The sequence below is a fragment of the Dryas octopetala genome, chromosome 7 (assembly GCF_963921425.1).
Source record: "Dryas octopetala chromosome 7, drDryOcto1.1, whole genome shotgun sequence".
Taxonomy (NCBI): Eukaryota; Viridiplantae; Streptophyta; class Magnoliopsida; order Rosales; family Rosaceae; genus Dryas; species Dryas octopetala.
The window spans coordinates 10026087-10043395 of record NC_141372.1 but is presented as its reverse complement, the minus strand read 5'-3'; the positions used below and the strand labels follow the sequence as shown (position 1 = coordinate 10043395).

The 17309-nt window shown below is 36.0% G+C and overlaps 2 protein-coding genes across 2 annotated transcripts; one reads left to right on the top strand and one right to left on the bottom strand.

Annotated features, from left to right (window-relative positions):
* The first annotated feature begins 1387 nt into the window (after nt 1–1387).
* Nucleotides 1388–2689, top strand: LOC147279510 (protein PHOSPHATE-INDUCED 1-like). The gene has a single exon (XM_086251724.1). The coding sequence runs from the start codon at nt 1474–1476 to the stop codon at nt 2476–2478; it is 1005 nt and encodes a 334-aa protein (XP_086107850.1). The 5' UTR covers nt 1388–1473; the 3' UTR covers nt 2479–2689.
* Nucleotides 2690–5802: 3113 nt separating this feature from the next.
* Nucleotides 5803–7062, bottom strand: LOC147279509 (protein PHOSPHATE-INDUCED 1-like). Its single transcript, XM_086251080.1, has one exon. It carries the CDS (start codon nt 6959–6961, stop codon nt 5957–5959), a length of 1005 nt encoding a protein of 334 aa, XP_086107206.1. The 5' UTR covers nt 6962–7062; the 3' UTR covers nt 5803–5956.
* Nucleotides 7063–17309: the final 10247 nt, after the last annotated feature.

Genomic DNA, 17309 nt, shown 5'->3' with positions numbered 1-17309 from the left:
TTGCTATAATCTGCAGAGTTGGGTAGTCATATCCTTCACTTGTGTTGGATCGTTGTCTCTACGTGATGTGATGATGCTTAGGTGTTTAGTTTTTCTTTTTCGCCTAACTAGAAAAATAGTGCAATTATATGTGCACATTACATGGTCATGGTGTTGCTAATATTTGAACAGGATAAGAATTGAGTGTTACAATTTACCCACTACGTGCAGTTTTGAGTGGCATTGTTTTTCTCAAATATATTTACTTCAATAAGTATTTCTTTTCAATAAGGGAGAGTATACTCATTAGCTATTAATTCAATGATATTTATCTTCTCAATATTAAAAAATATCTCAAATTCAACTCTTCCTTCTTCTATATAAAAAATAAAAACAAGAGTGTGCAATGCTACTCGTTTCTTGTTTAATCAACCTGTAAAATTTCGACCAAAAAAAAAAAAAAAACCTGTAAATTATGATATAATTTAAATGTAAAGTGAATTATGGTAGTGACAACTGACAACAACAATAAAATTTTGGTTGGTAATTGTGGTGACAGTGTATGTGGCGGTGATGCTGGTAGTTGCGACGGTTAGTAGTAGGGACAACAAATAACAATGTTAACATGGAAAGTGGTGGTGGCAGTGGTAGTAATAGTTTTTGGTAGGTGTGATTTTTTTTTTTTTTTTGTAAATCTCATTATCTTACAATTTGAAAATAACACAATATTTATATAGAATTTAAAGTCGAATGTTGAGACTTGAGACATGAATTTTTCTGAAACATAATTTTTTTGGCTGATTCTCACGCATATTTTGAAGATTTTCTTATTAACAATACCAACTAAGGAAATTAAAGATGGCCAATTCTCAAATTTTGACTTTTGTTTTAAAAAATGAAATTAATTTCTTTATTTAAACATACTCTAAAATAAGATTGCAAGATCACTTTTTTTTTGGTCAAATTGTTGTTAACTTTGTCCTTGTCTCTCTTTTGCCTCTTCAACACCAGCATCGCATCTTTCCTTTATTCTCTCTCTGTCCTCAATTATTTTTCTCTTGGGGTGTTGGGGGCTTAACTTGTTTAGATATATTTTGACTAATATTTTTGAAGTTATGGTAGTAGTGTCACATGTACAATTGTCATACTCCACTTGACAACTACTTGCAATTACTGGGAATATATGCAATGCAACTAATTGAGGACGCGTTTTCTTCCTCGTCCTCCCCCAAGTAAACCCTGACAGTGAGCTCACAATTTAGTCTTTTTCATCCTTACTGGGTTGGGCTGTCTTATTTGTCTAATTCACTATAGCTGGATAAACCCTGTCATCTAAAGACCCTCTCTTTCTCACCTATATAAATACCCTTTCCAACCCTTCTCATTCCTCACCAAAATCACAAGCCTTCTCAGCTTCACAAATCACAACCTTGTTCTTAAACCCCCACTCTAAATCTAAAGCAATCCCCTTTTTTAGTTTCAGACCCCAAAAAAATGGCTTCTTTTGGTTCTGCTTCTTCTACCCTTTTGAAACTCTTCTTTGTAGTGTCTATGCTCCAAGTTTCTCTGGGTTCTTCCAGGTTGTTCCAAGTCTCATTGGCAACAAGGAAGCTCAGTGAGCTTGTCCAAGACCAAACCCAGCTCCTCAAGTACCACAATGGCCCTCTTCTTTCTGGCAAAATAGCCATCAATCTCATTTGGTATGGCAACTTCAAGCCCTCCCAAAAAGCCATCATCTCTGATTTCATCACTTCCTTATCTTCTTCTTCATCTCCATCCAAAACCAGCCAACCCTCTGTTGCCACTTGGTGGAAGACCACTGAGAAATACTACCACCTCAACTCCAAGAAAGCCTCCCCTCTTTACCTTTTTCTGGGAAAACAGATTGTTGATGAGAAATACTCTCTTGGGAAATCACTCACAAACAAACAGATTGTGAAATTGGCTTCAAAGGGTGACCAGAAGAACGCAATCAACGTTGTTCTGACATCTGCTGATGTTGCTGTTGATGGGTTTTGTATGAACCGATGTGGGACTCATGGGTCTGCCTTGGGGTCCAAGTCTGGTGGTCACATCAAGAACAAGAGCTACTCCAAGTTCGCATACATTTGGGTCGGAAACTCAGAGACCCAGTGCCCGGGTCAATGTGCTTGGCCATTCCACCAACCCATCTATGGACCTCAGAGCCCACCTTTGGTCGCACCCAACAACGATGTGGGTCTGGATGGCATGGTCATCAACCTGGCGAGCCTTGTGGCTGGGACTGCCACCAACCCATTTGGAAATGGCTACTTCCAAGGACCAGCTGAGGCTCCATTAGAAGCTGCCTCGGCTTGTCCTGGAGTGTATGGAAAAGGGGCTTATCCTGGTTATGCTGGGGAATTGTTGCAGGACCCAACAACTGGAGCTAGCTACAATGCCAATGGTGGTAATGGAAGGAAGTACTTGCTTCCAGCTCTATTTGACCCTTCTACATCATCTTGCTCAACCTTGGTTTGAAACTCTTGTGGGGTTTCAAGGACTTGATGAGATTAATGCATACATACGCCTATATAGAAAATTAGAAATAGATAGTCAAATTCATTGATTTGTTAATTTCTTGGGTTTGCTTCAGAAAAATTTTGCCCCTTTTAAATTTCTTGTAAATTGAGCTTGGTTTTCCAAGATTTTGTTAGAACCTGGAGTTATATCAATTCAATCTTGATGCAGATCTACCAACTTGCACAAATATAAATAGTGTTATATGCTAACCCCACCTTTAGTGGCAGTAGTTGACTCTAATAACTTATGGGTAGCAACTTGAATATCTCGAAACCCTAAATCTAAACCTTAAATCAGAAACTCTAAATCTTACACCTAAATATTTCTCAATATTGTGAATGATCTTCTCAAACTTTTTATTCATGTTCTTCAAGGTTTCAGATCCCCCCCCCCCCCTTCTTATTTGGATAAGATCGTCCATTTGAAAAATTTATCCTTAGAGAATTAATTTTTCTTTTTCTTTTATTTTGGTTCATGTTTGACTGTGGCATTGTATTTTTCCACATTTTGTTTGAAATTCACCTTCATTAATTATATCCAGATTCTTTCTTGTTTCTCCATAATTTTTAATTTTAGCTATAAATACTTTATTTATTTTTTTATTAAATTAAAAGAAGTGTAAATAAATGAATTATATCAAATTAGACACATGAAGGGTCAGCGTTCTTGCCGAGTATTGTTTGGTACGTATTCTTGATATTAGGGATTTGGTTTCCATTTGGCTTAATTCTTTTTTCTTTTCTTTTTTGTTTCGATAAAAAAACCATTTGCTATTATGGGGGCTTTTGGTCTACAGGATGCTATAATTGGGGAATATTTTTGGATAAAACTTGAAGCCTACTTTTTGTTAGGTGGATTATACATTTATACCAGTTGAATTTACCTTCAATTTCTGAATTGGGTTTTCATTTCCCCATGAAAAATGAAGATAAGCACAGAAATGTTGATAGAAGTTGGACCTGTATCCTTTGCCTTACTTCCGATCCTTACAAAACTGGTACCAAACTTAAATCTAAGCCTTTGAAGACAATCTCTCTCTCCATACTCCTTCTCTCTCTATTTTGTCTTCAAAGACTCAGATTTGAGTCTGGTACCAGCCTTGCAAGAAAGCAAGGCAGGGAATTCAATTCCAGAGAAGTTTATATTTAGTTACTCCAGGGGCCAAGGGCCCCGGGCAAAATCTATCTAGCTACTTAAGTTTTTTAAGTCAATAAATTTATTTCATGTTTTCATTACAAAATTTATCCTATAGTTTAACAGCCAATATATACGTAATGGTAGCTTCCAAGTGCCAACATTTGATTGATAGTATTGAAGGGGTCCCTAAAGTGGAAAAATTATAAGGTATAACCGATATACCGCCACGTGGTTATTTATACCCTTCTAAAATGGGTCATGGCCCACGTGAATAATTATTGTGTTCAAATTGATGTCATTACTCCCCAATTCATTTCCAGTTCATTCTTAGCTTATGGACAGTTGTTTACCATTAAAGTAAAAATCATCTTAGCCAAACATATGGCTGCATCTTATTGAAAGCCTTGGGGGCAAAGTAATTAGACAATTATAAAAGAAGCTCACAAGGCAATTTCAAGAATCTCTCTCCAGCACACATAACCCTAAAAACTCACAACAATGTGAATCTCTCAACAAGTTTTTTGCATAGCCTTTCAATGCCCTTTTAATTGTATTTTCTTATTCTTATGCAATTTCTTTGTATTTTGGGTTTTTTCAAGAACACTTCTTATTTTTTGTATTTATTTTAGTACTTTTATTTCCCATTAGGCTTTCTTTTAAATTCATGTTGTTCTTTTATTTACATTTTGATTGTTCACATTCTTAGTCGATATAGGGAAGAAAAAAATCTAGATAGGTTTTTTCCGTTCATTTCCTATTGCACAATCATTGGTTATAAATTAGATATTTAATTTAGCACATTAAATTTTATTTTTATTTTCACATAAGGTATGTTCTTTTTCTAATCGGCTATTCCAAGCCGATTAGTGGCATGCCCACATTCACGCCAAAGGTTGAAAACCTTGCAATCACTTACGGCGAGGCGTGATGCGTGTTGTGGTTTATCTCGGCCGCTCACGAGGCCAAAACATTTTTTGGCTATTACAATGGTGTAATCAATTCAACGTGTAAGAGTATTGTTAGACGACATAATTATATTTGTAGGGTATAACATTAATATGGAAAACTTAGAGTGCAGTCCATTTTATGAGTCTTTCTTAGACTAAGATCGGTAGTGATTTAAGGTTTTTAATTAAGTCCTTTTATTTTTTTTCTTTGACGGCTTTATGTTAGGTTTTAACTGTAAGATTTTGGGCAACATGCAGCCTCTACAAAGCCCACTCTATACCCTAGAAAGGGAAATACCCTTCAAATAGGGAGAAATATCATTCAAATCGGGGAATGACTTTATTATGAATTAAAAAAAATTTCTTATAAATTTTAAAACATCCCTGGTTTTCATTTAAAACTATTTTTTTAAAGAACCTAAGCCTAATTATCTCTTAATAATATCCACCCATATTATAAAACATAAATTAGTTATAGCACGCGACAATATATCGGTTATACAAAATAATTTTTTTTCAAAGTGATAGACCGGATATAGGCATAAAGTAATATGGCATAAAATAGATATTACATCCACGTCGGCATCCAACCAAATGAAATAGTAAATATAATCATCAATAACATGTGCCTTTATGTTTGCCCCCAATCTATTGAGTATAAATTAAATAGAAAATCTGCTTTAACATACAACTTTTGTAATAGACTAACTCAATTACAGATTTGCTTTAACATACAACTTTTGTAATAACATGTGCCTTATCTTTGTCCCCATCTTATTGTCACATTTATTAGGAGACTAACTCAATTGTAGATTTGCAACCGTCTGTACATGATGGGATGATGCTTAACAAGAAAAATAGTGCAATGATCATGTAGATGAATAAATGATGGTCATGGTGTTGCCAGTATTGTACAGTATGAGACTTGAGTATTACAATTCAGCCACTACATGTAGTATTGAAAACAAAAATTTCATTAGACCCACAAGAACTTTTGGTTGTTAGACTCTGGTTGTGCATTGTTGCTAGCCGTGTGCTTTTGCTTTTACACTCTTTAGGTCTCTTTGTTTGGCCTTTGATTGAGTGCCAACTACTGCCACTATTGTACATTTGTGCAAGTTGGCTGACCAAGTTCACACAAAAAAAATCTGGGAAAACCAAGCTCAATTAATGAACAAGAAATATAAAAGGGGCAAAATTTTTCTGAAGCAAACCAAAACAATTTGCTCTGTATATTATTATAATAATCCGCAAGCCAAAGAAATTAACAAATCAATGAATTTGATTATCTACTCCTACATATATAGGCTTATGCATTAATCTAATCAAGTCCTTGAACCCCACAAGAGTTCTCAAACCAAGGTTGAACAAGATGAAGTAGACGGGTCATAGAGAGCTGGAAGCAAGTACTTCCTTCCATTTGCACCATTGGCATTGTAGCTAGCTCCAGTTGTGGGGTCCTGCAACAAGTCCCCAGCATAACCAGGATAAGCCCCTTTTCCATAAACTCCAGGACAAGCCGAAGCAGCTTCTAGAGGAGCCTCAGCTGGGCCTTGGAAGTAGCCATTTCCAAATGGGTTGGTGGCAGTCCCAGCCACAAGGCTCGCCAGGTTGATGACCATGCCGTCCAAACCCACATCGTTGTTGGGTGCGACCAATGGTGGGCTCTGGGGTCCATAGATGGGTTGGTGGAATGGCCAAGCACATTGACCAGGGCACTGGGTCTCTGAGTTTCCAACCCAAATGTATGCGAACTTGGAGTAGCTCTTGTTCTTGATGTGACCACCAGACTTGGACCCCAAGGCAGACCCATGAGTCCCACATCGGCTCATACAAAACCCATCAACAGCAACATCAGAGGAGGTCAGAACAACGTTGATTGCGTTCTTCTTGTCACCCTTTGAAGCCAATTCCACAATCTGTTTGTTTGTGAGAGATTTTCCAAGAGAGTACTTCTCATCAACAATCTGTTTTCCCAGGAAAAGGGAAAGAGAGGAGGCTTTCTTGGAGTTGAGGTGGTAGTATTTCTCAGTGGTCTTCCACCAAGTGGCAACAGAGGGTTGGCTGGTTTTGGATGGAGATGAAGAAGAAGATAAGGAAGTGATGAAATCAGAGATGATGGCTTTTTGGGAGGGCTTGAAGTTGCCATACCAAATGAGATTGATGGCTATTTTGCCAGAAAGAAGAGGGCCATTGTGGTACTTGAGGAGCTGGGTTTGGTCTTGGACAAGCTCACTGAGCTTCCTTGTTGCCAATGAGACTTGGAACAACCTGGAAGAACCCAGAGAAACTTGGAGCATAGACACCACAAAGAAGAGTTTCAAAAGGGCAGAAGAAGCAGAACCAAAAGAAGCCATTTTTTTGGGGTCTAAAACTAAAAAAGGGGATTGCTTTAGATTTAGAGTGGGGGTTTAAGAACAAGGTTGTGAAGCTGAGAAGGCTTGCGAATTTGGTGAGGAATGAGAGGGGTTGAAGAGGGTATTTATATAGCTGAGAAAGAGGATGAAATTATGAAAATGGTAGGGTTAAGTTAATTGAATGTGGGAAGCTGCAAAGAAAGCGACAATAAATGGAGTGACAGTAAGAAGAGGGATGGCTTCCCATTCACGACTTGGTTGCTGCTTGGCCAGTAAGAAAAAAGTGACCCAACGGTACTCCCAAGCGCGTTTATTTATTTCAAAAGTGTATTTCATGTTTGCAGCACCTCACACGCTTTCATCGTGCATTTGTGTCCACGCTCCAACCACAATCATCCATTTCTTTTCTTTTCTTTTTATTATATGTTATTGATTGTTAAAAAATTTAGGTTAAACCACCCAAATTTTGTACCATGTGCGCAAATAATACTCATAAATTTTTTTTTGCCCAATTGTCACTCAAATTTTGCAAATATGCTAATGTAGCACCTTCCATTATATGTTTTGGATGACATGTAATGGCAGGTGCTACGTTAGCACCATTTGCAAAGTGTAGGTGATATTTACGCACAAGATTTAAAGTTTGGATAATAAATGTGCAAAATAACCAAATTTTTTTCCTAAACTTTTCATTTTGTACTTAAACCGAATTTAAAAAGCTATTTTTTTTTGTATGAAAAAAAATATTAATCAAATAAAATAGGTGTGCCGAACATGGTGGCTGTGAAGTGTGTCGGTGGTGGTGAGTGACAATTGGACAAAAAAATTTTAATGCGTGGTATTTGTGCACATGGTGTGAAGTTTGAGTGCTAAATGTGCAAAAAAACCAAAAGGCTTTATGATTTAACAGAAAATTGGATGGAATGTAAAGGCAAGTGCTACATTAGCACCATTTGCAAAGTATGAGTGGCAACTGATCAAAAATTTTATTATGGGTGGTATTTACATATATAGAAATACTCTAAAGCTAACTGATTTGCAAGTTAATACGAAGTTAACTATGTTTTTGGGCCTACTACATAACTAATTTCATAATCTGAACCGTTCATTTTTTAGGCCATACTTCAAAGATCATCATTGCAAAAAAAGCAACTATATTATAAATCATTTAGTCATTTAATTGTGATAAAATAAATAGACGATCACTGTTTTCCATAAAAACATATAAATAATTGTTATCATAATCAAATGGCTAAATGACTTCTGATTTTGAAGATTTTTTACATAGATGATCTTTGAAGTATGGCTTACAAAATGAACGGTTCGGATTTAAAGATTACATAGTGTTGTGGGTCAAACATAATGGTTAGCTTTATATTAACTTGTTAACCAGTTAGTTTTAGAGCATTATTGTTTGCGTATACAGTATAAAGTTTGGATGGTAAATTGGAAAAATAGCCAAAAGTTTATGTAATTGGTATAAAATTAATTTTTATTGTTTTAATAACTCAACTTATTTTATTTTTGAAATGAAATAATGTGTAGTTTTTAGTTTCAATTTTGTAATCTAAAAATTCAAGTAATGTGATTGATCATCATATTTATATTTAATTTGAGTACATTACTAGTTCCATATCAAATAAATAGTGTTGATAAATTATTAAAACATTTTTTTTTGTTTGGGAAGATGATATTTGAATAACTTATAATGTAATAACTTATATCTATTTGTTTTTTGCCACAATCTATTTTTTTTTCTGACATGTGAATTCCAATATTCCATGCATAAAAAAAATACTTTAGGTTTTTGAAAAGCCAAAAGATACATATTAAAAAAAAGGCAAAGATAGTTTCTTTATCTTGGGCCAAAAAAAAAAAAGTTTTCTTTATCAATCCGTACAATATTGTGATTCTAAAAATTCATTAAATGGTTAGTTATTTATATGATTATTAAAGCAAGTAAAGCCTTATCATCATAAGTTGATAAGGCTTATAATTGTAGGGTTTTCCATTTTGTTTGTAGTTTGAATTAATTTTGTGGCAGAGAGCGTGAGGATTTCGTCATATATTCCAGAGAGAAAACGTGTGTTTACAGGCAAAGGCCTTTGTGGAAGTAAGTGAAAGCCTTTGTTTGCTTTTTCTCTCACTATCAAACAAAAAGCATTACATTACAGGCTTACAGCTAAAGATCGCAACAGAAAGAAATTGACTAAAATACCCCTTAGTTTAGGACCTATTTACTATAGAGCTAGATAGACGTTGGGAGTACAGGCTGGACGACGCAAAGCGATTGGGAAGCGTGGACTGAGTGGCTGAGCCAACTGGCAGTCAGCAGATGGGCATAGGGTATCCGATGTGGGCAGGCACGTGACCGCACGCGCCCTGAGTGGTCGTAGTCCCACGCAGATCCCGTGAGCTGGGAAAACCCGAATCTTAGTAAGCATTTAAAAAAAAGGCACTAGTAGTCTCCAGCTGGATCAAGCTAATTACTTACATGTAACACCTATATAGTTAATCTTTTTATATAACCAAAAAAAAAAAAAAAAGAAGCTTCCATAAACGAGAGTGAGTTTTCAATTTTTCATATCCCCCTATTGGTTATGTCACTGTAAACTGTTGTTCTACATTGCTAAAGAACCATTTGGCTGGATTGTTACCTCTTAAGTATGCTTCGCTCTGGTCACTTGAATGAGTTGTTTTTCCCCACAAATTAATGCCAATTTATATGATTAAGATATTTTTTTTATTACTCAGCTGTCGTTCCGGAGAATTGAACTCATACGGTCATACCTCCTCCAACAAAAAAATTTGGGTGTTTTCCTGACTATATGATCTTTGAGTAATATCATTAAGATGTCATTTGGATGCATATTAATTATTTAATTTAATATGAGTTTAATTGACTTTCTTTTTTTTTATTTTTTATAATTTTTAATTGGCTCTTTACGAGTTTGGAAATATGTTTTTTTTTTTTGCATGTATTAATTAAGTTGGAAGATGTTCAATCACAACTAAAACATTTAATTTGTGGATTCCGATTGATCATCTGTTTAATTTGTTTTTGCTTGTTGTTTAATCTTAATTATATATTTATCATCCAATAGTAGGGAGCAAAAAATAAATTGAATTGAATTCGTAACATTTTTTGAATGTGCATGCATGGACATGGATGGAGCCAAGATTATTATATATATATATATATATATTTTTTTTAATGAGGGCAACTTTGGGCAAAAATAAATAAGTAAAATTCACAAAAAGATTAGCACTTTTTAACTACATAATTTCTTGTAGAGAAACACCTACCAAATTTTGAAGTGGATTGTAATTGAGTAGTGGGGACAGTCAATGATAATGTGAGTGTAAAAAATTTAAGAAAAAGAAATAGTAGGAATGTAAATATAGGGTAGAATCATCACATGGGGAACAAGAAAAGGTTTCACATCTTAATTACAATGAGTGTAACTTTTTTTTTTTTAAATCAAAACAAGTTGAGTGGGGGCAGCCACCCTATGAGCCTCAAACTGAACAACTTTTTTTTTCATTGTGGGAGCAACTTGTGTGGCCATTCAGACATGAATTGTCTATTGATATCATATAAAAGTTTAATATATACAAAACAAAACTAATTAACAATGGATAGAAAAATAAAAGACATTACATATTGTAAAACAAGATTAATTCGCATTTCTTATGTAGGATGCACTCTCAACAGAAAACACTATTGTCATATCTAATTATAATTAGCAATTCTCATTGCCCTTGTTTTGCAGATAATTGACAATTAGGTTTCAATATTTGGAGTGAATCGTAGTCCAAATAAATTTTTCTTCCGATTTGGAAAATACTAATGCTAGGATATATGACATTTTAGAGTATATTATATTGATTCATTATCAGTAGGAAGACAATGGCCATCCACTCCTCTCAACCCGTGATCCAAGTTGTTCTAACATATATATGTAATTTGTCCACTACATATATAGTAATTAATATAACTCGTGAAGAACGTTCGATCATGATGAATCATTAAGATTAAATCATTGAATTAACAGGTGGTATTTACAGAGAATGACATGGCACGTACACATACAAATAAAATTTCATAAATTAATAATTCTCTAAAATCAAAATCTCAATCATGGCGATTTATGATAATGATCAATTGACAAAGAAATCTTTATTTGTAATTATTAAGTAACCTTGTTTTGTTTATTTATTTGCAACTTGCGTAAAAAATGGTTGATCTGCATATTAAACAAAGCGTCACGTTAAACTAAAACAAGTAGAGCTATCGTCATCCTCATCCTATCTAGAACCTAAATTCACGAGCTGTGACTAATATATATGAATTATCCAAACCCTAGGTAGCAGCTTTCACTAAACATGAAATTTATATAATATAAAAATTGAAATGCACATGATGTTTGAATTTGACAATTTTAATGTGTCTACTTACAATGCCCTAACACTCCGATTCAATTCACACAAAAGAAAAAGAAAAATCCAACGTGTCTGATGGGGTATTCAACACTAGATTTAGCTGCCTTGTTTAATCCCGGCATCAGACACATAATTTTAATTTAGTACAAGTGTACAACCCATTAATTAAATAATTTAAGTAATTCATCAATTTGATTAATTAATAAGGTTTTACAGTTACACATAAGGGTTCTATGAATGTAGTCTTTTCTACCGTTCTAGTACTCTAGTTCATGTGTTTTTATCATAAGTTTGCGAATATTAGTCAGAGTAGTTCTGCTTTGACTGCTTATATATACTTGAGGGAACTTATATATATATATATATATAAATGTTACACTTATCACATTTTTATACCATAATTTCATACCATCTTATATGACATTCATACATTAGACATTAAAAATTAAAAAATAAAACCTAAAAAAGAAAAAAAAAAATTTTCTTCCAGTAAAATAATGACACATTAGGTGGGATACAAATGTGGGACAACTAGCATTATTGATGGTGATGTTAATAACATATCTTTTTTTTTTTTTTCTAGATTCTATTTGTCTGTGTTCTAATGGGTTCCTAGCTGTAGTTGTCTAATTTTTTTTAGCGTATTTTATTATGTTCAGGAATAAAAGGGCTGCAATTAGTTCAATAAAGAAGCTAGAGCTAGTTGTAATTTTAATCAATTTGTTGACCAAGTATGACATGTTTGTCATTATATATGTTGGATGTATTAATTTGCATTTAATCGATTAATGTCTGTTGAAGCGTAAAAAAAAAAAAATGAGAAATGAAAGATTTCAAAATTCAAAAAAAAAAAGGGATAAGACTATCTCACCTGTTTATCTCCTGTAGATATTAAAGACCTGAAAAAAAAAGAAATGAGATAAATGTGTGTAAAAAAAAATAAAGCAGATAAATGTATTGATAAGTAATCTTTTCAAAATTCAAAATAAAGATTATTATCAGCATTTCAAATTTAGGTGGATGATTTTTATCTCTTAAGCTTCTCATGTTGCCTATAAAAAGAGGTGGAGAGCTAGAAAGAGGTCATTGAGAAAATAACAAAAGTACCGAAAGGCTGAAGAGAAGAGAGGACAGGAAGGAGAGAATTTTTGGCAATCCAAAGAGGAGTTACTGTAAGACCGTTGCCGTTCAATCTCAAGGTAGTGGCCCCACGACAGTGTTCTTTCTTTTAAGATGGGGGTTCTGGTCTGAACCCCTATAAAAAATGATCTCATCTCAAGATGGGGGTTCTGGCCTGAACCCCCCATAAATTCCTTTCATTTCAAGATGGGGGTTCTGATCTGAACCCCCCATAAAAATGTTTTCATCTCAAGATGGGGGTTCTGGCCTGAACCCCCCATAAATTCCTTTCATTTCAAGATGGGGGTTCTGATCTGAACCCCCCCCATAAATGATGTCGCCTCAAGATGAGAATTCTGTTCTGAACTTCTTCACAAAAAAATTTTTCCTTTCTCTTTAGAGGGTTCTGACACTGAACCCTCATAAATTAATCTCACTTTCAACAAAAGAAAATATCGAAGTGAGAACCAAAACTTACCTGCAAACAAAGAAATAAGGAAAAGAGAGTTAGTAAGGTCATACGCCTGCAAAATACATAAGAAAAGAAAATGGGCTCGCTTGCTATACCTGTAGATTGTTTGATTGAAGGTATGTGAGGAAAGGTTGTCTGTGAAAAATAAAAGGTTGCAACTTGGAGATAAATGAGGGGACCTTTTTTCTGACGCCAAGGCTTTTGATTTTGTCAAACACCTGCAAGAAGAATTAAATTGGTGTAGCTTCAGTGGGCTAGAAAGAGCTTTAAGTGAGAGGATTGATCAAGTTGCAAGTTTAATTGATGGTTCACGTTGGTGACTTATGGCATAAAGTGAAAAAGTAGAAGTTGAAGGAAGCATCAAGACCACCTCTTGGACTTGTTGAAAGCCTTGTTATCTTGTTTCAATGGTTTGCTGCAAACAAAAGGAGAAATATCTTGGAATGAGACAAAATAAACATAAAGGAAAAATGTTTCACTTTCCTCTGCAGCAAAGCAAAAAAAAAAAAGTATGTAACATAGGCCTCTAAACCTCTTTCACTTGAAACTTCAAAAGAACAAAAGATAGCTGACATCGACATCGGTCCTTTTCCTGCAAGAAAATAATGAGAGTTAGTCTTGTGTTTTGTCAAAGGAAAGAAAAATAAAAAAAAAAGGACTGCAGCTAACCAAACAAAAGAGAAAATATGTGAAAGAAAAAAAAAAGGAATCAGACCTTTGAAAAAGGTAAAAGGAAGGAGAAAGATATTTGTTTTGCTTTTGAGAGCTCCACGTAACAAATTGACTGGAGATTTCTTTGGCTGTTATAAGGCTTGCCAAGTTAATCTAATTGTTGTGGGTGGCAATAAAAGGAAAAGGACACGGACAATTTTTCTTACCCCAGAGCCTCACAAAAGAACCTTGCAGATGTGCAATGGCTCTGTCCACTGTGAACCCGCAGCAAGCTTTATCTTTTTCTCCTTGGGAATTTTCTGCAAATAAAAAAAGATGTCGGCTGTTGTTTTCAAGAAGTAAGAGGAAGTCGGTTGTTGTTTTCAAGAAGTAAGAGGAAGTATGAAAAAATGTGATAGAAAGAGAGGTCGCATACTCTTTTTTTTCTCTGGGAGTTCTCTACAAAACACAATTGAAGGAGGCGTGAATTGTGCAAAGGTTCATGGCTTTCATTTATAGCCGCCGCTTCAAGCCTGGCAGGTTCAACTATGACTTCTTTTCCCAATTTCAGTGGGACTGGAAGTATTGATGGTTGCTTACTCTTCCAATCTAGAAGTCCATGGAGGCAATGAAACTTATGTGCGCTGGGTTTCAATTCAAATTGGCCAAAGTTTGGATAAATGGGCTGACAAGATCGTTAAGGCAGCAGAAGAAGAAAACTAATTTGCAAATCGGGCCTTATTGGATGGGTTCGCAAAATTTCTACCCATCTTAGTATTCTACAAGCCCAAAATTTTAAGTGACCTCAACTAATCTAAATTAATTACTTACACTTACAGTGATTAATTTAATTTATTGGGTCAAGTTCACGTACCCAGATGTAAAAAAAATATTAAGTCTTCTTTTGGTACAAAACCAATCAAGCTAAATTATAAAGTTATTCCTCTTTCAAAAATTCAAATCCTAAACCCCAAAATTCAAAAAGCTAAAAAAAATGGTACAAAACCACCTCTCAAATTGGTACAAAACCAACCCTCCAAAATGGCATAAAGCCAACCAAGTCAAAACAAAAAAAAACCCCAAATAAAATCTCTCAAATCTGTGAACTACGTCCGGTTTGATCCCACAATGGGTACGTAGGCAATGTGAATTAAATTCGCATACAACCGCGGTCAAATCAAATTTCTATTACTCCAAATTTCTTTGAAATTAATTCTCACACAAAGTTACCGAATTAATTTCGCAATTTCTCAAATTTCATTGTGTGAACTACGTGTGGTTTGATCCTGTTGTGGGTACGTAGGCAACCTAAAATACGGGTGCAACCGCAATCGCAAATAAATTCCATTTCAATAGGTCTTCTATCTATTGGAAATCTAAACACTCACAAAGTGATCCGTTGGTTTCATTGCATTTGGAATCAAAGGGTGTTCCCTTGAGTCAAGGGACTATAATTAAGAGATGTACTCCATCTTGAATGGGTCGTACCCAAAATAATAAAAACCCTTATTCCATAAATGAATTTGGGTGAAATTATGTTGGGTAATATTTATTATTTATTTTAAAATTTTGTTTAACATAATTTTTGGCACACCCGGTGGGACCCATTCTCCCTTTCATCTCCAAAGTGATGAAACTAATCTTTCGTGATGTTTTGACTCTCAGGACTCTTTTCAAAACACACGAAGAGAAACAAATGGCACCTCAAATCACTGTCTACTTTCATGCTCTTCCTGAAGCTCAGTCTGTCGAAGGACGAAAGAGAAAGGCAGGATACAGAAAGTCATTTGTGATCAGTCAAACCCCGCTCTCAAGCTGTATCCCGAGAGCCAATGGGTTCAGGGCTACCACAACTGGAGTAAGAGTGGCAAAGAACCAGTTGAAGAGGGTTCCCTCTAAGAACGCTCTCCGCAACGCAAGAAAGAGGGCCGCAAGAGCCCAAAGGAAGAGAGAGGCCCAAGCTCAGACAATCGAGGCCATACTGGCTTCGATTGCCTTTAAAGTTCCGAGGGTAGAAGTTCCCGAAGTCGCTAAGCCTTTGAGCAAGGCACCGGTTCCCCCTTACATCATAGTCGGATCAGTGCCTGTCTATTTAACCATTACAGAGTCAGTGATGGTCACTTCCATTGAAGAGAAAGACGAGGCTCCTATTAGCCCCAAAACCCAAAACTCCGAATCCACTCAATCTTCGTTTCAGACCTCTAACGAATCAACAACGGAACCCATTGGCTTCGAAAAAGAAGGGGTTGTTGCAAGTCTTCACCAGAAAGGTCAAAGTTCAGAATTCTCTGGTTCGACAAAGGGGGTCGGTAAGTGTATTGACATTGCATTCCCAAAGAAACAGAGAACATCCAGAGTGCACAAGAGAGCGTTCTCTGATGACGAAGTTTGGAAGCAAACTAGTCAGTTGCATGGGGTAATCTCTAAACCCCTCACGCAGTTGGGGGAACCTCTCAAACTCCAACTTGGGTCTTCTTCCTTTACAGGCCCTATCACTCGGTCGAAAGCTCGTGCTTTGGCAGAAAACCCACAAGAATTGGCCGCCGACATTACCACTAGGCTAGAAGAGCCGAGGCATTCTGTTAGAATACAAGAACAGTCACAACATGCAGTTGACGGACTTATTCATAAAGGGATAACCAAGCTCTTGACCATATTTGATGAGCCACTTCGACAGCAGTTGTTCCTTATTCAAGACACAACACCTCAACTCCAACAGTTGGGCATGCCTATGGATGAGGATTCCGAAGGAATGCAGGTGATGATGACCGGCGCCTCAAACATTGAGGAGCAAAATCAACAATTGTTGAGGAGGCTCGCCGAAGTAGAAGCTGAAATGAATGCCATGAGTGCACGACAAGAGGCTGAATTAAAAGCTATGAGAGAACGGCAAGAAGAAGAAGTCTTACGACTCGCAGCAGAATTGGTCGCTAAAGCCAATTTAAAACAAAAAAACGCCCTTGAAAATGAAGAGTTGAAAAGACGAGAAGAAGAAAAAAGATGGGAAGAAGAGAAAAAGAAAGCGGAGGAAAAGAAAGTAATGGAGAAGGAAGGCTTCTCAGGCGGGATAACTCCACTAGAAATCCAAGCGATGATAGCCAAAGGGATCCAGGATTTCCAGAAGTCATTAACTCAACCTGTGCTCGGGTATCGAAAGCCGTATCCCGACTATTTTGATACTATACCTTTTCCCAAGACTTATCGTCAGCCAAATTTCGATAAGTTCGACGGAATAAATATCACTCCTCACGAGCATCTAGCTCATTTTTATTCGGCTTGTGGCGAAACTTCCCAGTCTGATGCCTTATTGGTTAGGCAGTTCGTTCAGTCTCTTAGTGGCTCGGCTTTTACATGGTACACTCAGTTAGAACCGGGATCAGTTAAAACTTGGGATGACATGCAAAAGGCATTCCTCGCCCAGTTTGTCAATTCAAAGAAAAAAGTTACAATTACTGATCTGGCCGAGACTAAACAAAAAGATAATGAGGGGGTAAATGACTTCATTACCAGATGGAGAGGCCTTAATTTGCAGTGTCCAGAGAAGTTCTCCGAGTTGGGACTAGTACAAATGTGTATGAACAATCTCTCACCAGATGTTGCAACATTTGTGTCAACCGCAGAGCCTCAGACGTTTAATGCTCTAGTATCCATAGCATGTAACGT

Bases quoted from the DNA above. Each gene is read 5' to 3' on its own strand.
- LOC147279510 (XM_086251724.1), top strand. From the start codon at position 1,474: ATGGCTTCTTTTGGTTCTGCTTCTTCTACCCTTTTGAAACTCTTCTTT.
- LOC147279509 (XM_086251080.1), bottom strand. From the start codon at position 6,961: ATGGCTTCTTTTGGTTCTGCTTCTTCTGCCCTTTTGAAACTCTTCTTT.